Raw genomic sequence first — 22,471 nt, forward strand, 5'->3', positions numbered from 1 at the left:
TCGGCCGGAGGCCGTGTCGCCGGTAGGCGGCGCTGTGGGCTGCGTGCTGCCGGCTCCCTGCCGCAGGGCCCTGCCGCTCTCTGGCCTGCTGTTTCCTCGCCTCACCCCCGCTTACAGCAGCTACTGTTGTCCCTGCTAGTTACTGACCGACACAGGTTTCGGGAGGGTAAAAGTTGTGTCTCTGTTCTCCCTGGGTTTCTTTGGAACTTCAGTTCTGGGAGCCCGAGACTAGGGCTCTGACTCACGGGATATAAATCCTTAAATAAAAACAATTCTTCAAGCTCTCTGTAGGGTTGGTCATGATCTGCTCACTGTCTTTCTCAGAAGTAAGGAGTATTTGGTGAAAGCATAAATCAAATATATGGTAGAGAGCAGGTATGCAGATTTGCTGTAAAGGTGGTACAAGTCACACTTAAAAAATTCCCTGTGCTCTTAACTTTAAATTTCCTTTTTACATCTGGGTAACTGAGCAATCGGGGAATGCATTTTAGTATAGAATTAACTGCAATTTTTGCTCTTGGCAGGGTCTGTCACTTACAATTTTCTTCCCTGAAAAGGCTACCATTTATATTTTTCTTAAAAAGTAGACCTAAAAAACCTGACCACTTTTAGATTTTTAGGTTGTGGTGGTGGTGGCGAGGGGGTTGTTTGTTTGTTAGTGTTTTTTAATTATTATTTGTTGTCTACTGCTTTAAAGGCACAAAAACTTACTTTTAAGCCCTTGCATTTATTTAAAAAAATTGAAGATATTTGATAATTTCCTCTCAGTAATAAAATTTGGATCCTCTCCTTCTCAGATCCTTTGCATATTTCACAATTAAAGACAGACTGCCCCAAATCCTCACAAAAGTTATTGATACTCTGCATCGACATAAAAACGAATTCTTTGAAGAACATGGCGAGGTAAGAGTAAGGTCTCTTTTTGCCTAGGATTTCCTGCCTTCCCACCACTGACCCCTGAGACCCCTTCTCTGCCTTGTTTTTACTGGTTTCTTGCTGCAATCATTATTTGTCTGTCTTAATCTTTTAGTCTGTTGTGGAGGTTTTTTGTTTGTGGTTGGTTGGTATGGTTTGTGGGTTTTGTGTGTGTTTTGTTTTTTCTTCTCTCTTTTTTATCATCTCTTTCTTGTAGCTATTTTTCATTAATTTCATAACTCATCTTTCTGTCAAACTTTTTTCTGATCTATCTGTTCTGCAACTGTGTTGGTTTTCCAGGTTTTTGTGCTAATGCAGTGTTTAATAGACTGTAGCATCTTCTGAAGATGGCAGTTTCAATATTCTGTTCTCCTCTGATAAGCAAAATGTCTAATCTAAAAAGGAGTCCCAGAAGCAATTTATTTTAGGATGTTAGGTGTAAAGGGAGCTTCATTCACCAAAATGTGTTTGGTCGACTCAGGCTCTGATTTGTCAGGGACTTGTATTTGGCAATTAAAACTTATCACTTATTTATTTCATGAAAAATTGACCTGTTTCTTTACAGGAATAAATGTTCAGAATAGGAACTTTTGTTCTTCACTTATTTCAGAAGGGTGTTGAAGCAGAGAAGAGAGCTATATCTTTGCTTTCCAAACTGCGGAATGAGCTGCAAACAGACAAACCAGTGACCCCTTTAGAAGATGAGCTGCCTGATGCTGCACTGTGGAACCAACACCTAGACTACCAACGAAATTTGTCAAATGGAAGCAGAGAACCAAGTTGGTTTCAATCCCCTTGGTTGTATGTAGAGTGTTATATGTATCGAAGAATTCAGGCAGCATTAGCACAGAAGTAAGTACTTGCTAGTTGAGGATATTACTCTGCAAAACATTATTCTTGTATCTTTTTCTTTTTAGTTTAGAAGAAAGGAAGACAGCAGGGGAATAAGATGAAGGAAAATCTTAGGCTTCTACCATATTTGTTTTTCCTTATCTCACACCTCAGATTTAAAATTAATACTTCTTTCATGCTGCAGAATTTGAAGCTTATTACGTCCTTTTATGCTTCAGTTTCTGTGACTTGGTCTACACAAAAACTTAAGCTTGGCTGTATAGTTTGACCTTCTTGCAGACTAGTGAGATCTGAAAGTAATTTAGCATTTCTATAAGGCTTGTTAGTCCAGAATTATCTCTTAAGATGTATATTAGCCTAAAACACAGAGTGAGAGAGACACTAATTTGTTGGGCATTCTAATTTGTTTTGCTGTGCGAAATCTGAAGTTAGTCTTTGAAAACTGTTTTTTATAGCAGTAGTCCCAGCTTAAGCAGCCCCTGTTGTTCAGTCTACACTATCTTAGTTACAGCAGTGTTTGCAGACCGTATGTTGCATCAAATTTTGGGAGCTGATCCTGGTTAAAAATAATTTGGCAGGAAAAACTTGCTGTGCTGGTATTGTGGAGAGGTGCCAGTACAATGCAGTGGGGTAGGAATGAGCAGTTTTAAGTTCCCACTGCTGCCAAAAAAAATTTGAAAGCTCCTTGTTTACTGGATTTGCACTTAATATTACAGGGATGCAAACACAGTAATGGGACTGTTTCTACCTGTATATTGTGTAATTTGAACTCTTGTAGCAAAAACTTCAAATATGAGATGGATCTTCTGGATTGCGCTTAAAAAAATGAGCAGATACTTTTCATTAGTAAGTTTTAAGTTTCTGTCTCTATTATTTAGCTGCTTTTAAGCATGTGCTTCGATGGAGGTTCAATCATTTGTCATAAGGTGTACCTGCAAGTATGTCTTATAATAGATGACTCTATATTTTTTATATATTTCAAGAATTGAATTGTTTTGTCCTGTTCGTCATGTTAATTTTCTAAAGTCCTAGTTAAAAACTTGCATAAGAAGAACTATAAGACACTTCAGTATGGGAAGTACACTTCTGCCACACAAATGTGCTTAAAATTGGCCAAGCAATTAACTACATTAGTTCACTTGTATGTTAGTTTTAATTCTCCGTGTATGAAGACTGGAGTTCAAAATTGTGACTGTATTTGCAGTTCCTAGGATTATTGTGACTGAACACTTGTTCACTTTTAGACTATATTGCTGGAAATACAAAGGTGTCTTGTAAACTGTTTGTTTCAGTGATAGGATATCAGGCTGTTACTGAGATGTGTGAAAATCTAGTATGACAAAATAGAAGTGGAAACTCTAACGATTGCCCATAGTTGGGCCTAAAAAAACCGAGCTTTCAGCTTGCATTTTCAGGTGTGTTTTATGTGCTGTCATGGAAAATGTAGCAAGTATGTTAATATATTTGTTTTCCTATTTTTAGCCCACCTATTGACAACTTTGACGTTTTTAAGGAAGGAAAGGTTCAAAATTTCTTTGAATCCCAAGAGGCTGTTATCGCCTTATGCACTTACTTTCAGGAACTTCTTAAAAACATCAAGGATCTAGATGAAAAGCAACTTCAGGAGGAACTTTTTAAGCTATTGCAGGTAAACTAGTATTGCTTAACATAAGGATTTAAATTATCTCCCCCATTCTTTACAACATTGAGGTTGTAAAGAATCTGAATTTCATGTGGAAATGAAAATATAGCTCTTCTTTTTCTAAAAATATGATGAAATCCTGACAGCCAATACTGTATTGCTGCTACTCTGGAAATTTTAAAATTTTGGTTATTTGTATTAAATATATTTTCATTATATTGCTGGTCTTCATCATGTATTTGAAAACCGAGCTTATTCTCCATCAAAACCAGCATCTCTAAAATTTAAAGTCAAGTTTCAGGTGGCCTTTTTGTTATTTAACTATAAAACTTTAAACCAGTTCATTTCATTGATATTCTAAAAATGTTTAGACTTCTTTAGAAAAAATTTAGAAGTCAGTCTGGGCCAGAAGTAGTTTAAAAGCTTTATCACTCCATTTTTGTTGTAAAATAATGGCTTTGGGTAGAATACGAAGTATCATGGGATTACAAATAAGTCCATTAGCTTGCAACAGTGCGCACCAAGTATTTGATGAATCTTTATAAAGACTTTATTAGCGTGTACTTAAAACACAAGTTCTTGGCTGCATGTAATAATAAACCTGCTTTTGTAACTCCACTAATAGTTTCTGAAATTACAGTATGGAGAATATTTGTGTTGTAAGCTTTGTGATCAGTGTATTTATGTTGATCTAAGTCTTTCATCTTTGTAACTTCTGATGCACATTTCTGATGCCTGCATAAATACACAGAGCATTGTTCGTTTTCTTCCACAAATCTTGTCTATATGAAGATTTCTGTACAAGTAGTTGAATTTTATTAAAGCTTGGAGGAAAAGGTGGAGTTAGAATGTTCATGTCCCTAAAATAAAAACAAACAAAATATTTAGTGTATGTGAACTTTAGAATGTAACTATAATGAGACTTAGCAAATTTTTTTGTTTTTTCCTCCTTCTAGGTGTCATTGTGGGGCAATAAGTGTGACCTTTCTTTTTCAGCTGGTGAAGGCAGCTCTCAGAAATCTAGTCCTTTACTGTCCCTGGAGAACTTGATACCTTACATCTTAGTGAACGATATGGAAGAACTTTGGTCACTACTTGTAAATGCTAAAAAAAGAAATGCAGAAAAAAGTAATGTTAGAGTTGACATAATCCTGGACAATGCTGGATTTGAACTTGTAACTGATTTTGTGTTGGCTGACTTCCTGTTATCGTCAAAGCTTGCTGATGAAGTCCATTTTCATGGAAAAAGTATTCCATGGTATGTGTCAGATACCACAAAACATGATTTTAACTGGACTATTAAACAACTGCAGTCAGCCAATCATATGTGGATGTCTAGATGTGGGATAAACTGGGAGGGCAATTTGAAAAAGGGAGTTTGGGTTTACCGTGATCACATGTTTTGGACTTTGCCACATGACTTTTCCAGTATGGCTGAAGTTGCTCCTGACTTGTATGCTGATCTACAGAAGTCAAGCTTGCTTCTTTTCAAAGGCGACTTAAACTATAGAAAATTAACAGGAGATAAAAAATGGGAATATACTGTTCCATTTCATCAAGCCTTGAACAAGTTTCGTCCTGCACCTCTCTGTAGTTTGAGAACACTGAAATCTGACACTCAGGTTGGCCTAAAACCTGGACAAGGTGAACAAATTCAGGCTTCTGAACCTGAATGGATGACAAGTGGAAAATACGGGGTAGTTCAGTTTGATGCTGCTCTCTAATTAAATGGTTCTTAACTTCTGAAAGAGAGATTCAGTCTGAGTTTTAACTACTCGCTCTGTTCCATGCTTGGTTTCAGCAAAGATTCTTTTTTGCTTGCACTTTTTCCTCCCAAGTGATTAGTTGTTTTTGTTACACAAAAGACTTAAAAGTTGTGCAAATGTTTACAAACTGTCTGTGTATACATAAAACAATCTGCATTTCAGTATATTTTGTTTTCCTAATGCTTAATTTCAGCAACTGTTAACGATGAATGTTTAGTTGTCCACAATATTTTTTTCTTCATCAGTTGGTATGAGAGTTTATGGCTAACGCTTCAGAAACCATTTCCTCAATCCCATATTGGCATGTATTTACTTATTTCAGGATAATTTGTGCTCCATGTGCTGTGCATTGCATGAAAGTTAATATTGTAGAGAATGGACAAATTAAATGCAGATAGATTCTTTGCAACCCATTGCAGGATCATATTTTAAAACTGTTGAAAATTGAGTTGACTTCTGCCAAGACTTTATTACATAAATTGCTTTTTACTTGTTTCTCCTGTCCATGGACAAATAACTTTTAATGTTTTGAGTGTAGTTTGCTGTACATTAAGAAAAGAGTTTTTGAGTGACACCTTGTGAATAATAATTTAGAATTTGAAAATGAAACTTTAATTTTGAAATACAAGTGGATGTTGCTAGCTGGTTTGCCTGTAAGAGGGAGTTGTCCCATCTGGTAGGAAGATTAGTGGGACAAAAGACAATCTCATACTGTTTATCTAAGAACCTCTACCAAAAAAAGCCACAACACCCCTTCCCCCCGCCCCGCAACAAACAAAATTCAACCAGTTACATTAATTGGATTTTAGATTTAACATGGATTTGTTTTAAAGGTGGTCTGTCAGCAGTGTTTGCGGTTGAAGTATTGCTGCTTCCTTTCATTGTAATAGTTCTCTTTATTTGTCCTTTTTTTCTTTTTCTTTTTTTTTTTTTTTTTTAAGGATGGTGCCATAATTTTAGTTGGGGAAATACAACCCCAGCTGCACTGAGAAGTATATGCTAGAGAAGCATATGCCACACAGGTCACTGCTAATTGCAGTTGTTAGATGCCCATTTCTTCTACCCTGCTCTCAAATTACTCAGAATTTGTGGGAAAATTTGGGGAGATTTTAGTGGGTTTTTTTCAGAGTGAAGTGACATGAAAGTGCAAATGTGTCATGCATTTAGAAAGGAAAAAATAAAAATAGATTCTGTCAAGTGTTAAAGTACTTTTATGGATTGAAATAGGTCCTTTGATAAGGGACTGATGTAGTGCCCATGATAATCACAGGTTTGTTAGAAAACAGTGGCAGAATTACCCACAGAGTCTGACCGGGTTATGCTCTTGTCTAGAGCTGCTAAAATGAGGTGAACTTGCTCCTGGTAGCCAACGTAGCTGTATTATGGAGAACAGGAGTAGCCAGTAGAGAAAATTCCATTTTACATACATTTTACACAGTGAAAAGGAGGGTCTAGAAGTGGCCTTATTTAAATATGTTCTGGAAGTGGTGCTATGGCAAGGGAATTAGAGTGGCTGTGTGGTAGAAAGTAGATTTAGAAAGACTTTTGCACTTATGGTTAAACAAAGGGTAAGCTTTGGCAGACCTAAAGAAGTGGGAGAGGGAAGATGGGGCAGTATTTTGTACCTAATTCAGGCTTTGAAAATGGAACTGGATTCCTCTTCTGGTCAGTGAACTCACTGGCAAATTGTGTCTTCTTAAGTTGAAAGAATCAACTGCTGCTTATTGTGTTCATACAATAAAGATATATACAATGGATAAATATGCTCCAGCTGTTGGTGACTTTGATTATTTGTGTTTGTGTTCTTCTTACATCTGGAAGTGTATTAATATTTTAAAGTTGCATGGTGAAGTATTCAAAAATGAAGATGCTAGCAATTTCAGGAGGCAATGTTATATTGTAGGTAGGGTTCTACTTTAAAGACCTTGCTTTAGTGTTGTCTCCTTTTTATCTCTGGCTTAGTACTCCTAAGGTATGAATTCATGTTCATCCTTAGGCACCTGATTAAACTGCATAAATCAGAAAACCGGTCAAGAGAGCTGAAGGATAGACTGCTGAAGCTGTCTTTGACTGGAGAGAGCTCAAGGTGACTCCATCTTTAGTGCTTTGATCAAGTACGTAAATGACATGATGAATCTGGGCACTGGAGCCTCAATTTCTCATCTCTGAAAATGCTGTTAAACTTGTTTCAAATGCAATTTGAAGCAACAACCTCGAGCCAAGAACAGAGTTACGGAAGTTATGAAATATGTGGTTTCCATTCTCATTTACATACAGAAATCATTCAGGAGCAGATGTTTAGGAACCTGCAGACCTATCTCAATTTTTGAGTGCACTGACTAGTGGACTTGGGGTTTCATAGCCCAGGTAAGTTATAGCATCTTTCTTCAACACTAGGCTCATTCAAGGAGGGAAAGATTGTAGTAACTTTTTTATTATTGTTTTCTGTTTAAAAACTGGAGTTACTTTATTAGGTACATAGATTCAAGAGATTCTGCATCATTCTTTGCTTTAAAAGGCTGAGAACATCCTGTCCATGTATTTTCTGTAACATAAAATGAAGAATCTCAATCGTCCATGAAAATGACTCCTTGAAATGATTTTTTTAACCAAAAATGCTGAAGTAACCCTTCCTAAGTTGTTATTTCCTGCCCCGGTTAAGGAAAAAGGAACACTGAGTCATTTTGAGAACTACCTGTAGTATTTAGCAAACAAACCTAAAGCATTTTAAAGTGTTGGCATCCTGTAATAAGATACCCACTCAAACTCTTTGAATAAGTATTGCAACCCCTTAAAACAGCCCAATTATTTTCAGAGTGCTATAAGAAATTCCTGCTTTTCTTCATCATTTTTTTTCTTGCCTCTTTTTTTGTTCTGCTGCAGTACATCAGCTTCAGCATTTTTGTAAAGCCAAATATCTTACCGTAGATCTATAAAGTTACAGCTGTAAAAGCATTCTCTCCCCATCACCCAGGGTGTATAAGTGGCTGAAGTAAAGCTCTTGAACCAGCCGTGGCACTGCAGGACCAGCGATGGGGAAGTACACTCAAGCACAGGCTTAAGAAAGTTAGGATGAAGTTTCACAGTCGTTTAATCTGCATGCTGCTCTGGTAATGTGATGGATTAGGCTGTAGTCAGATGCTGTACAAATCCAGGATGATATTTTTGTCCAAATTTGCAGAGGATTTTAGAACTTGTGTCAGATTTTTTGCTTGTTATATGTAAGATTGCCAGTACAATTTTAACCTGTCAAAAATACTGAATAGATTTGAATTGCAGAATGCGTTTACACTGGATCAGCATTTTGTGCCATGTGGTGGTAGCAGCTTTGATCCAGTACTGCGAGTCGTGTGTTTGAAATTATAAACACCTCTGGTTGGGCTCCCTTATCATCAGCATAGTATTTGAGGTACCTCATGAAACAGAACAGTCACAGACATAGAAGAGAAAAAAAAAAAAAAAGGGTCAGGAATGTTATCCTTCTAAAGTTATTAAGGCTTTGTATTAATTGAAATTTATATTACTTTGGAATAAACTTTGGTTTGGGAACAGAATTAAACTAGCAACTAGGGATTGCGTGGGCCTTTCTCCCTGAGCTGTATGGAGACAGCCTGGGTGTGCAGTTCCCCTCTGGCCAAGCTCCCGGCTTTTTTCCTCTGGCCACTTTCTTGCCTGGCTCCTTTGGACAGTTCAGCACCATGCACCCAGGTCTCTCCTCCCATTTTTATACCCTCTCTGCCACACTCTGTTGCTTCACCCCTAAGGATGAAGTTGAAGCATGCCACCAGGGAGCTGACGTCCCCTCATGCACTGATGGTGATTTTGTCTTTCCCCACATGCTCCCTGAAATGGAGGCATGTGGCTCCTGCCACCCATGCTGCACGGCCTCAGTCCCACACAGGTGTCTATTTCACCTGGTCTGTGCCCATCACTGCTTCCTCACATTAAGTGCTTTTTCTCCTTTCCTTATGAGTTTAGTGGCAGATTTTAGCCGAGGTACGGCATTGTCTAGCCCTATCCTTCAGCAATGCAGCATGTTACATAGGGTGATAGTCCACACTAGCACTCCTCTGCTTTGGCAGGGGTCTTCTCTGTCCTTGGCAGTAGCAGTGAAATGGCAGCAGGCACACAGAGAGCAAAAGAAAACAAACAAAATAAAACAGTGTTTTCCCTAGCTTTTCCACTTGCTTCTTCAGAAAACATGGTTAAGTCAGCGTTCCTAGGAAAGGTGAGATACTTCTTGACTTGCGAGTGAGTACAGAAATGGTGCCAGACTGTGCCATCCCCAGAGGTGCTGGGGCAGGACTGGCTGAGCAGTGCACAGGGTCTTCAAAGCAAACCATGTGCAGCACTGACACACCTGAAGATTTAACTTGGTTTTACTGCTAGCTGCAGGTTATCTCTTCCCATGTTTATCTACTTTATTGGGAAGGGTGAGTGAGGAGGAGGTCCCCTTTCAGCTGGAGGCATTTTAGCAGTAATCAAGGCAACCAGGTTTCTCTGGGAGGACAAACCCTGCCTGAGTAAGAGTGTGCTGCTGTTCAAATTCCATCTGCTCTGCTTGCCTATGTTTTGACTTTTCTGGGGGAAAATGTTGAGGCAATTTTCTCAGGTTTATCAAGTTTTGTTGTGTAATGTCTATTTGAAATTAAAAAATCCATTTATGTGACCATCCCTTTGTGAAGGCTGTTCGTCTTCAGCCACTGAGCACTGTTACCCACTCCCCTAACCATGGAACCCCATTGCGACCGTCCGTGTCCGCTCCGCCGCCGCCGCCCGGGCAGGGAGGGCACAGGCCGCGCCGCCCGCTTGCTGTTGCCAAGGGGACGGCGGCACCGCGGCGGCCGCCATGAGCGGCTCCAGGGTCGGCAGCGCTGGGCACCGCGCGGCCTCCGCCGCCCCCCGGCTGGCTGGCAGGGGCAGCAGCGCGGCGGCGGAGGTACCGCGGGGCGCTGGGGAGAGGCCCGGCCCGCCGGCGGCTTCTGCGGCCGAGAGGCTGCAGCCCGCCTCGGCACCGCGTCCCCGAGGGACAGCGCGGGGGAAGGCAGAAGGCAGGCGGGGAGCGGCTGCGGCCGCTGCGCTTGGCGGACTGCCGGCCGCTGGGTGGGGCCGCGCCGCTGCAGCACTCCCGTGAGAACCCCCCGGCTGCCCCGGCGCCCAGCACCGGGCAATAGCTGGGCAGTAACAGTGGGACGCAGGGGAAGACAGAAAGGGCAGAGGGGTGGGGTTTGGGTTGGTTTGTTTGGGGCTTTTTGTTTTGTTTTTGTTTTGTTGTTTTGGGCGGGGGTCTCTCCCTCTCCTCCCTTTCCTTTCTCTATTAGAGAATTTGGAAAAACTTTGGGAAAATCCACTCCCACCCCAGTCTCCACTATCTATCTGTCGGTTGTTTCTGTGAGGGTGACCGACACTGAGGCTGACTGTAAACCCCCTTGTGAGTTATCTTGTCAATGTTAAATTTAATTTTGCTTTTTTTTTTTTTCCGAAAAAAACTTCTTCGGCTGCAGAGCTTTACCGGGTGGTAGGCGTGGGCTTCAGTTGTAGATCAGTGAACTTCAGCTGATCCTTGTAGCTTATCTGTACAAATTCAAGGACAAAGGGTTTTTTAAGTGTTGCAAAAGGGAGGATTTTTTATGAAGTAGGAATTTATAGTTATCTAGGAATTTATTCTTCGTATCTCTTCTTCCTTTGAAACCAGTTTGCTGGCTTTGGTGTGAATTTAAAGGAGATGCTTCAGGGTATTGCCTGAAAGGATCAAACTCTTTTGTACTAACTTTATCAGAAAACTTGTAACAGTTTTGTATTCCAAAGCGAAAACAATTTATTATTGGTTGAATAGTTCAGTATCTCCTTAGCAGTTGGATGTTAGTTTTGTAATTATGTTATATTGTTCTGAGACAAAAAATACAGATTTTTGGTAGTTTGCAATGGCAAAATTAACTGCCATTATATTAACTACAACTGTTTTGACCCAGTTACAAAGTTTTTGTTAGCACTGCTTAGTTACAGAGTTTGCAGAAGCCTGTTCCATATCCTACCAACCTGAGGTCATTTGTGAAGGTTGCTGTCATGATGCAGAAGCACATTAAAATCTGTGCATTTATAAAATGCGGGTTACAAACGGCAAATCAAACTACAGCACTTATCACTCTTGATTGTGTGTGTACCCAGACACTTAAATGTATATAAAATGTTTGCCTTTCATTGTCTGCAGTAAAGTATATTAGGCATTGTAGGAAAATTACAAGAGTGTTGGTATGGCATGATGGTCTATTTTTTTTAAGCTTTCTTTCAAGCTATTCTCTAAAAAAGTAATTTAACTCTATTCAGCACTGGTAAAGTAAAAACAGTAGAACAAGTGCCTTGCAAAAATCCCTATATAAGCACTTAATTTTGTCACATTTTTATCCTAAATTTTGCTTAGCAATTTTGCAAGCAATTTTTATTATTTTGAGACTAGACACAGCAGCTCCTTCATGTTATTCATTTTGGAAAAGCTGTGAGACAAAGTGTCAGGGGAGATTCAAATTCCTTAATTTAGCCATACAGACAAAGGATGGAGTAAAACAAAAAACATATCAAGTAACATTTACAGTAGGTGATGTGTCTCTATAAATCGCCTTGAGATAAATGCTGTATTTCATCATGTCAAATGCATCTGTTAAATTTAGATGCAAAATCACCTCATCATAACAGAGAGGAAAATGAAAGATGAAAAAGCTTTAATTGCTGCTTGTAGTAGTAGAGGGTAAGACAAAAATTTTGGTTGTCATGAAACTCTTGTTTGGCCCCATTAATCAAGCTTGAAATTGGTGTCTTCAGTAGATGAACCAGACCAGAGAGTGACTTTTATCTTTCAGTAATACCTTTCAATGATTACTGCAAAAGGAGGAGGGCAGTGCTAAGCAGTACCCTCCTGAAAGGAATTTAGAAAATCTCTTTGGTAATTTATTTGAGCTGTTGGGAAGACTTTACATAGTTTTACGTGTTTCTGGAACAGTACGCTAGTGCACAAAAGCTCCACAGGCATATAATAACAACAGCAAATGAACTTTTCAGAATTGCACTCACAAGAAGTGCAAGCAATGAGTCGGGCCTAGTTACAGGCAGCAATTAGAAAGGGGAAAGAGGGCTTCACCAGGTGGGATGTGATCAAAAGTAATTGCATATGTCTGGTACTTTATAATGTGAAAGAGAAACTGGCAGAACTGAAATGATTTTGAAATGTTACTCACAAATTTTGAAATTGATTTTATTAAGGCGTTATCAATACAAACATTTTGAGATGTCTGATCGGCAAATTGAGCCAAAATATTATCTAGAAAGATATCAACCTTACCCAAGCCCAAAATATCCATACAAGATGGTTAAATTGTGACTAGTTGGTTTTCCGGGTTGTTATGGGGTTTTTTGTGTTTCGTTTGTTTGTTTGTTTTGGTGGGTGTGTGTGGGTTTGGTTTTGTTTGTTTTTTTCCTTTTTTTCCTCCACATTACTCCAATTCATGTGAGTCTGTTTCCACATGAGGTAACAAAAACTGGCTTTCTGTGTACCGGTGGCTCATCCTTCTCACACTCACTGGTGCATGTAGCTGCTGTGGCCATTCTGAAGTGATGTGCATGCTGGCTGGCTGCTGCTACCAAGCAAAATCTGCAGTAGCCAAGTGCTACCTGCCTTCCCTCCATTTGGCTCAGAAATGTCTCTCTAAAAACTGTCCAGCACCCAATATTAATGTAACTTGTAGTTACTGTTATAAAAATTTGCTTTTTATCCTGCAGGTTTTATGAAAAAATGGTATCCTAAAACTAGCCTGTCTTTATCCTAGGCTAGATTGTTTTGCAAAATAAGGTAAAAACTGAATATTCCTTGCATGCTGAAGTAGAATATTATTTTATTTTTATATCAATTTATACAAGGCAGTTTTGAAAGTGGCCTTTTTAGAACATGTTTTGATAGTTTAATCAGAAAATTAAGCTAATTAGCTTCTAGATGGAAATGAAGTTTTAAGATTAAGTTTCTAGCTGTTGATAGAAAAGTTACAATCAAAGCATAATGTTTAAGCTCCATTATCCAGCAGTTCAGCCCATAAAAAATGAATTCATCTTCATCCCCATTGTTCTTCCACTAATGCAAGAACAGGTTTGAGGTCTAACATTTTCTTGGAATTTCTTAGGGAGATAAATTCTGCATGGAAATTTTTCAACTGTATGTTCTTCCCAGTACTTCATTCTGGTTTCAGCTGCATTACATTTGCAGAAATTAGAACAGTTTTTATGCACATATACAGCCATGAATATTAATTTGTCTTAGGAAGAAATATTATAGATTCAGGATGTTTCATTTTGTTTCTTTTCAGAATAAGAACTGTTACGACACTGAGATTCACAGAAATCATTGAATAGCTGACTGAGTCCAACCAGCATACTAAGTCCTGTACCAATATGTAGGTAAAAAGGGCCTGCTAGTTAACTTAACATGTGAGGAGAAAAAAAGACGTAGTTCGGTTGAGATAGATTATGTGCTTATTGCTCAGATTTTCAAAAATTTATCGATGTAGAAGAGTTGCAGGGTAAAAGGAGAGATGAAATAAAATTTTGGAGCACATGAAAAGCAGTGTCAAAAGGAAGCGATAACTGCACAAAGCCTGACTGTGCAGCTAAACCAGTGAATATAACCCAGAGAAGTCAAAGTTATAACATATGTTTTAGTTAGATGTGAGTTTAAATATCGTAGAAGCCATCAAAGCTTGTAGCCCACTAGGCAAATGTTCCTATGACCTGCTTTGCTGACAGTAACCTATGACATAGTTTAGTAAAGCAGGTCTCTGAAAAATTAATGTTGTGTGTCATCATATTGCAAATCTATTTAATTTTCAACTTCCCCCCCCCCACCTCATGTGTTCTGTAGAACCAAAGGAAGGATGGACTTTACAAAGGTTTGTAAGTCATTATTTTTGCCATCCCTACCTATGTGCTTAGGTGCTCTGGAAAGGGGAAGAAGAAATCCCTACCCTGAGCAGTGTCTGTCCCTTATGGGCAAGAGGCAATGCATTGACATGGCACTCGGGGGAATGGTCAGTGCGTAAATGCTTACTGAGGGCTTTCTGTTTCAATAGAGTTTTTTGTTTTTTTTTTTAATGTGTATTTTGGGAAAGAGGAGGCAGTGGTAGAAGCCTTTGCCAAGGCTGAAATAAGAAATGTAGCAGGAAAGAAAAGCCAACAAGAGCAGAACGGGAGTGAGTGACTTGAATGGTTGGCCAGTTTCAAAGTAAATGGTGAAGTGTAAAAGTACTGAATGTTGTAGAAGTTCTGTTGTTTCTGAATTGGGTGAAGTTTACCAACTACAGGCTGGATTCCAGGGAGGTGAAAGTAGTTATTTGGTTAAAAATGAAAACAAAAAAAACCCCACAATAACAACAGTGGCCTTATTTTGTTCATTTTGCAAAGAATGCCTATTGCTATTAAAGCCAAAGGTCCACGTAGATACTACTCTTAAGTACTGTAAATATAGGTTTAGCTTTTGTTTAGCATTTGAAGTGAAATGAAAACTTCACGTTCTTGTAGGTAAATAGAAAGTAAGCAAAAAAAATTAATAATGTGAATGGGAAAAACACCCAAAGCCTGGATTATTTAGAGTTGATTGAGTGTCAATACATTAAGGCTTCTCCTGTCTACTGCCTCGTATTCTTTTAACACTTTTTCCATTCTATTTTCTTAACAGTAGTAGTCAGTGTAAACTACATAGTAGTCATAAAACATTACAAATCTGAATTTTTGCAGAGATAAAAAAGTGTCACATCTGCATTACAAATGTTACCCCTATGTGTAAATTCATGTGAAATTAATTACATTGTTATAGGTATGATTAATAATTAGACTTGTGAATGGCTGCTGGCAAAACATGGAAAAATATTCACTTAAAGCATGTGCATTCCCTGCCAAAAGTATGATAGTCACACCAACCTTCCTAGCGTGGTGTCACCATGTATGATTAGCTTTGTGCTTACTAACACACTGGAGGATGTGGAGATTTGCTTCTGTAAATCTCACTAAAACTGTAAATGAATGAAATGGTAATTCCCATTGACTTGTGCACCTGGCTTCATTTAAAATTCTTTTAAATCTTTCTGGATGTGTATCCACATCTTCAAAGTGCTCATGATTTTAAAATCTAGATAGCTATGATAAATGTACATTTCAGAAGTTCCAGCTGTAAAGGGTTTTCTTATGTTGGTTATTGCTGCTGAACAGGGGGCTTCTTTCTTCAGCTATGCTCTCAAATTTTTGTATTTCATCAGTTCTGAGATGTATTCCTTCTTTCTGTAGGGTCAAAAGTGGTTGTGTTTCTTTAGGGAATAAAATGAAAATATACATCAATACAGTAACATAAATATAATAATATACATAAATAACATACACAGTGTTACTGTTCGCAAGCTCTAGCCATGGTTTTGGAGCCTTGGTTTATTGCAGAATGGGAAAAAAAAAGCCTCTCCACATCAAAGAATTTCATGTGGTTTGCAATGTACAACAAATGGAATAAAGTAACAAGGAAGACAGAGTAGCAAAATGAGGGGACGTGCCTTCCCTCACTCCCTTGGAATGGTGATAAAGTGTTGAGAAAATTAGGAGCCCTTTTATCTCGGAGATTGTGTGCGATGTTGCATGTGGCCATGAGCTGGACTATATCTGTCAGTTGGGCTCAGTGAGAGTGACAGCTCCTTTGAGAAAGAGCACAGCTGAGTGTCTTTGAGGGAGATGAATGCGATTAAACTTGATGGATCTAATCCAGTGTGGACTAGTGCATTGAAGAAAGATTAAATACAAGAGTTCACAATGTTGTAGAAACTAATCTGAGGTAATTTATCTTTTGCCACAGTCCAAATTAGTAGTGTTGCCTAATTACCCAGGCATTTCTGTGTGCATTTCTTGGTGGAGGCTTATTTTATAAATGTTCAGCTATTTGGGAAGCTTCCCCCCGGCCTCCCCATTTAGAACGGGTAGGAGCTGCCCTTGTAATTTATCTCAGCCAAAAAACAATGCTGATGTAAAAGAGCATGAAGTACAGATGTCTCTGTCTCCATTGGAATATCTTGTTTTGACAACAGTCATTAGCTGGGGGAGATTTGCATTTTGTAGTGCATACCTAAATGCATTAGGATTGCAGTTTTGTTTCAGTCCTGTATGGGAGCTGATGGAATAAAAATGTCCTGTCTGCTGCTTTGTGTGCTTTCAGCATCATCTAAACACAATTCTGTTCTGAAGATGTTAATTTTCATAATTTTTAGTCACTATCGATTGAAAACAAATTCTGTTTAATGAAGCTCCTATCAAGATCTCAGGTCCGAATTTCCATATTAAAAGATTTAAGTAACAAAGGCCAAGAAATGCAATGCATTTCTGCTCTACTGTAGAAGAGCAGAACCACACAAACATGAGAAATCTTACTATAAAGACCCTAAAAGGCACAGCTGAAAGAATTGTACAAGTGGTGTGAAGAAGACTGTGCTAGAAGCACAGAGCCGGTGCTTGCTGTCTTCCAGAAGGGCATGAAAAAGGGTGAAAGGAAGTTGGTGTGGGGATGAAAAAGCATAATTCAGACACCTGAAGCTATGTTCAAGTGAATAAGTTCAAAAGGATCTGTAGCCTTGGCAAGCAAAAAAATGTGACTTGGAGGAGCAGGTAGGGGTATGTGAGTAGGCATGGACTCTTCAACCTGGTAGGGAGACTCTGGAGGTGAGCTATGATAGAAATTTGCGAAATCATGAGTGGCATGGAGAAGATTGATAACCATTGCACTTTTTCTCACCATTTCTTCCAAAATAAAAATGAGGGTGTGTGTGCAATGTAACTGAAGTTTAAAAGCCAAAGTGGTTCTTTACTTAAGAGACACCTGAGGTCTCTCTTTGGGTTAAAGTTTATGTGGGCAGAAGGAATGACTGGATAAGTCTGTAGAAGAGAGACCTTTTGAATGTTGCTAAATACATAGAAAGTGCTGGAAATAACCTGAGCTGAAAACAGTGGGAGACAATGGGATTGATGAGGGGGAATATCTTACATGCCGATATACGTTAGCACTGGTATTGGTGACTGAACTTGCAGATGAAAGTGGAACCTGGTAGAAAAGAGACTGTTTATCCTATTTTTCAGTAAGGATCAGTTACTCTGGGAATAGCGTATTAGGAATAAATGCCCTTGAGCAGCTTAATCAAACAAAAATGTTCAAAAAATGAGACATCTAATGGTTTTGTTTTCCTGCTGTTTTCCTAGGAGTCTCTTGATCATGTTTTTTCGGATGTTCCTGTCACTAGAGAGCAGATGAATCGCTATCGAGCTGCAGCTGAAACTGCTCAAAGTGAACTTGCAGCACTTTCAGTGAAGTATGATTGTGCCCAGTCAGAGGTACATTTGAAAATACTTCCAAATCATTTTCCAAACCTGAGAATTCTCTACAGTCACTTTCTGCAGAGAATAGAAAGTCCAAAACTTATTGCCTTTGATACACAACTTTTGTTTCTCATAACATTCTTCTTTTTAGAATTTCCATGAGATTTTTACTCTACTTGCTTCTGTGTTCAGGAACTGATTATGAGTTTATATTTGAAAGACCTAGAGCAGCCTAGCTTCTTATCCTCATCTAAATTCAATCTTTTCTAATGAAACCTGAAATTTAATATTTCTAAACTGTGATTGTATAAATGTTCTTATAGGTGTCCTCCAGTTGTTGCTGGTGAGTTAAGATCTAACTGCCCATCTTTTCCCATTTCTCCATGTTATTTGAGTTACAGCTCCCCAACTTTGCTTTGCTTTCACCACAGGTTGATTGTAATTAGAAAGGCTGAAGAACACATCTGCATCCTTTTCTGCTGTCCCTGCTGTGCAGGTGATGCTTCTCAAGAGAGAGGATTTATTAAATGATAGTTTTTAGAGTTTCCATGTTTTCACAAGTAATATTTTCTTTTTTAGCATATGACTGAATAAGGTTGATTTGATCCAATTCAGCAATGTGGGCAGTGGTCAGTTTTAAACGGGAGTCAAATTTGCCTTTAGGAGACATGAAATGCTTACATTAGTTTACATACATAGATTTAGGTGTATATCTTAATAAATATACATAGATACATCAAGTTCAATAGGAACTTGTGAACATTCATGCAACAAGTTGTTTAAATGTCTGTACATTTTACAGATGTGTATTTCTATTGTACATTGTAAAGTGCTTTGTGATATAGTTGCATAGCACTTAAACATTAAAAAAGGCTCTATCAATTAAATAAAATTTCTTTGAATGTGGATAGCTGCATATGGGAAACAACAAGAGCCTGTACAATTACAGGAATAGGAATTGTTAATACACTATCCAGCTGGAACTACAGGGATAAGTGTCCATTGGCTGAACTTGAAGTTGACTAGTTGGTCCTGAAGTTGCTGCAGAAGTCTCCTACATGTAATGGCTATCCAGGTTCCATATTTAAATTTCAATTTTAAAAAGTCATACAGAGTCTCATGTTCTCATAGAAAGAATTTATTACTGGAAATGCTGAACAGCTTTATTGGCAGCATGACTGTCTGATTTATAGATCCTTTCAGCACTGTGCTTGCAAAAGTGAAAGAATAGTCGAGAAACCAGCTGTTCATTCGCTTGTTAATAAAAACCTTCATGACCCAGCTGAGGTCAGAGCCCTGTTCTGCTGAGTGCCCTGTAAATTTCATGATATGGGATTTTTCTTGCTTTTTCTGCTATTGGAACTGACCACAAAGAAAATGGATGGAGGAAAAAATATCATATTTTGCAGATAGGGAGTTGAACCACAGAGGAATTTTAAGGTTGCAAATGCTTTAAGTGACCATAGCTTGGTCCAGCTGCCAAGCAAAGCAATCCTATTGTTCCTTCAGCTGCTCATTTCCTTCCCCACACTGCCCCATCCTGTGTCTTGGCACAGATGTATGTGTAGTTTTATGGTGCACTGTGTTGGGTAACTGATGCAACCGAAAAATAAACCTGTCCTTCGGCGTTGTTCTTGAGCCAAATCAGTTTCCCAATCTTATTTTGCCTCGTAGCCATGTAAGTGCTTCTGCTAGCCCAAAGACAGAGAGTGAAGTGTGGAAATGAAGCCCATGAACCTGGGAAAAGGCTGAGCTTCTTTTCTCAAAATCAGCCTTTTCTCTGTGGCATGGGCAGCTCCCCTTCCTCCTCCTCTGTAGAAAGAGAATTCTTCTCTGTCAGCTGCGTTAGTTGTTTGTGGAGAAGTCAGACAAATACCAGAGCTGCTGTGGGGGAGAGGACAGGTGTGCTGACTTGGGAGCAGGAGAAACAAGACCTCTGTTTTGCAAGGCAGTCACCGTTCAGTCATCTCACTGACCTCCTAGAATCTCTGAGTATCTTGGGTTTGGTCACACTGGAAGGCATGAATTTTTTGATGTCCTGAATTGCAGCTTAATGTTTTAAATATTTATTGTCTTAAAATGTTTGCCACAAGTTAAAAGCCATAGCACATGTCATAAAGAGCAGTTAATGTGGCTTAATTATTTCCCTGTTAATTTTATCTAGTAAGAGATAAATGCTTTGGATTGCATCTCGCTTCTCATGATTGAAATTGTCAGGAATGCTGAAACATGTCTTAACACTTCTTGTGACAAAAAAAAAATCCACTTTAAACCACTTGTTCTTTTTAATACCATAAAGCACACCAAAATTTTTTGTGCCTGGTGTATCTGCCTCAAGCCCAGTCTTTTAGAGAAGCTCGTAGCAGAAAAAGTTCAACAGAAAATGGTATTTTTAACTAAAATAAAAAGCTGAAAGAAAAACAACTGAATTCCCTGAACTGTTGGGAAGCTCTAGTATAACCTCTGGAACCGGTCATTCACATTTGGCAGTGATGTCCCCCCTCCCACCCTTCTTAAAAGTCTCTCTTGCTGTTTCTGTGCAAGTCCAGCTATATTTGGTTGGATTATTTGTCCAAGAAAATAACTATTCACATGAGTTGACAAGAGGTTGCTTACAGCACAACTCTCCAAAAATTTCTTTGCCTCTGAATATGCTGCAAATCATCAAAAGGCTCCACCCTTGTAAACCAGGATACTTTACTGTCACAACTCCCCACAGCTGTAGATCATCTGTGGAATTGTGCACCAGAACTGGGAGCAGGGAGGAGGCAGGTGAAAAAGAGGGAATATTGGTGCTAATGACTGTATTGTAATACAGGTGTGCAAGGGAGATGAGTTAAGGCTGTGCAGCAGAACTTAAGGTGGGCTCTTCCTAAATTCTGAGTTTGTAAATAAATTTATCCTCCTGTAAGAGATTATCTTGAAAAGCTGTATTGTATTACACAACAGCAGCTTTTTGTTTTACAACCCTTTTCTTCTATTGCTTTTTCTTAGTTATATGAAAATAAAGTTGCATACCTCCACTCAGTCTTGTAGTGATAGAAGACTCTTAGTCTTTTGCTCCAAAATATGCTTCTTGTCACATTACTAAACTTGTAATGCAGTCATGTATTCCAGCCTGAGCAAAGTTATTCTTTTTTCTTTTTTTTTAATGAGTTTTCTCCTTGTCTGTCTATAGCTTCTTGAACTCAGGTCCAGAATTGTCTCTAAAGAAGCCTCTTTTCAAGAGCTGAAGGCTGAAGCTGAAAGCTACAAGGAAAACAATGCTAGACAGATGTCTCGGCTACTGTCTCTGCAAATCCGAATTCAGGAGATGGAGGAAGAGGCACGTGTCCTCACCTCTTCTACAAAGCAAGCTGAGGTGACAGCTCAGGCAGTGTCCAAGGAAAACTGGGAGCTGAAGGAGAAACTTCATGAGCAAAATGCCACACTTAAGTAAGATTCATGTGAGATGAGATACGATTTTTGTTTGGAATGACAGGGTGGTGCAGTTGTCAATGCAGAAAAATACGTTGGCAGACAGACTTTCTTGCAAATCTGAATTCTGTTACAATGCCTTGCACAGCAGTTGTAACTAAGCATGTGGAGGGTATTGAAATTTGAATTTTGGGTTGAGTTGTTAGCCCATAAATGGGGTTATGAGGGTTTTGTCCTTTGGATGAGAAATGATTATATGAGTCACTTCGGTGTAACCTCATTGTTTACAAAGAATGAGCACAGAGGGCTGTTTGTCTGGGCACAGTAGAAACAATATGTGTATTTTCCTCATTCAGGAATTGCCGTGGATGGCACTGAGGCAAACTTCATGCCTTTCATAGCACGGTTATGATGGGCAGTACCTGTAACTATGGTCTAGTGCCCTGGTCTTTCCTTATCATGTGGTGATGTTTACCCATCACTTGAACAGGCTGCGTGGACCGTGCGGTGGTGAGTGACTGTCCTGCTGCACCACTCCCGTCTCTTCCCCTCTTCTGTGTCACAGCTGGAACCAGAACAGTGTGAAGTGAATTTCCACCTTAGTGTAAAGATGTCTGTTAGGAGCAGTACAATAAAGCAAATATGGTATAATTCCTAGTTAGTAGTATTCTAGAGAGAGCATGTTAATACCTGTTCAGCTTTCAGTAATGTTAGCTTTGTCTGACTTTCCTTCTGCTTTCTTCTGGACATTGCTGTGTAGTGTGTGTTTGGTGTGGTTTTTTTTGTTTGTTTTTGGGTTTTTTGTGTGTGTGTGTTTTACATACATACTTATAGCATGAAACTTTTAATACAAGATAGTATCCTCATCTATACTGTTCTTACCATAGTGTGTCAGAACACTGATCTATCAGTTCTGCACAACTGCTAATACTTCAGGTCTGTGGGATTGGAAACTGACAGCAATGTTTATCATAAATAAAATTGATTGATGTGAGAACGTTCTGAACTCTAAAATTCCAAAATCAGTGTCAGACATAGTATATTAATAAACACCTTATAGACTTTCATAATGTGTTGGTTTTTTTGCTTTTTTGTTGGTTGTTTTTTTTCACCATTACAAGGCTAATATCTCTCAATATTGACTAGTTAAGTGCAAGGTGAGTGTTCACCAGGTGTCTGTATTTCCCAAATCGGTATTATCACAAAGCTCTTTTAGGCTTTGTGAGTTAGAGGGGGATAATTAAGTTATTTTAAAATCTAGACAACTCCATTGCAGTGCCCTTGTCTATTAGCAGCTGATTTGCCAAAAGCCCTGCCTGGAGAGTGCTGATGTTGATCGCCAAAGATTTTTGATATAATCCTCATATAAGTGAGGATATAGTCAAGCCAAGAAGTCTATTATGCATCCTAGCAACACAGAAAACATCACACTCTCTGAGATAATGGTTGTTAAGATTCTTTAAAATGATACTTCTGTTGGGAAAAAAGGAAGAAAAAC

General features: G+C 38.8%; 1 protein-coding gene across 3 annotated transcripts in view; it reads left to right on the forward strand.

The window, feature by feature from the left end:
* LOC136100655 (damage-control phosphatase ARMT1) overlaps positions 1 to 22,471 on the forward strand; it is a 52,217-nt gene that overhangs the window by 402 nt on the left and 29,344 nt on the right. The window contains exons 2-7 of one of the 3 annotated variants that reach the window (XM_065835982.2): positions 798 to 903; positions 1,526 to 1,767; positions 3,250 to 3,415; positions 4,366 to 5,106; positions 17,440 to 17,571; positions 20,735 to 20,991. In XM_065835982.2, the coding sequence (XP_065692054.2) occupies positions 798 to 903; positions 1,526 to 1,767; positions 3,250 to 3,415; positions 4,366 to 5,106; positions 17,440 to 17,571; positions 20,735 to 20,991 (1,644 nt within the window). Of the gene's footprint in view, positions 1 to 797; positions 904 to 1,480; positions 1,768 to 3,249; positions 3,416 to 4,365; positions 6,937 to 10,024; positions 10,115 to 17,439; positions 17,572 to 20,734; positions 20,992 to 22,471 lie in introns of those variants that run through there. The other 2 variants (XM_065835980.2, XM_065835983.2) reach the window with 2 other exon arrangements.

This window comes from Patagioenas fasciata, chromosome 3 (assembly GCF_037038585.1).
Source record: "Patagioenas fasciata isolate bPatFas1 chromosome 3, bPatFas1.hap1, whole genome shotgun sequence".
Classification (NCBI taxonomy): Eukaryota; Metazoa; Chordata; class Aves; order Columbiformes; family Columbidae; genus Patagioenas; species Patagioenas fasciata.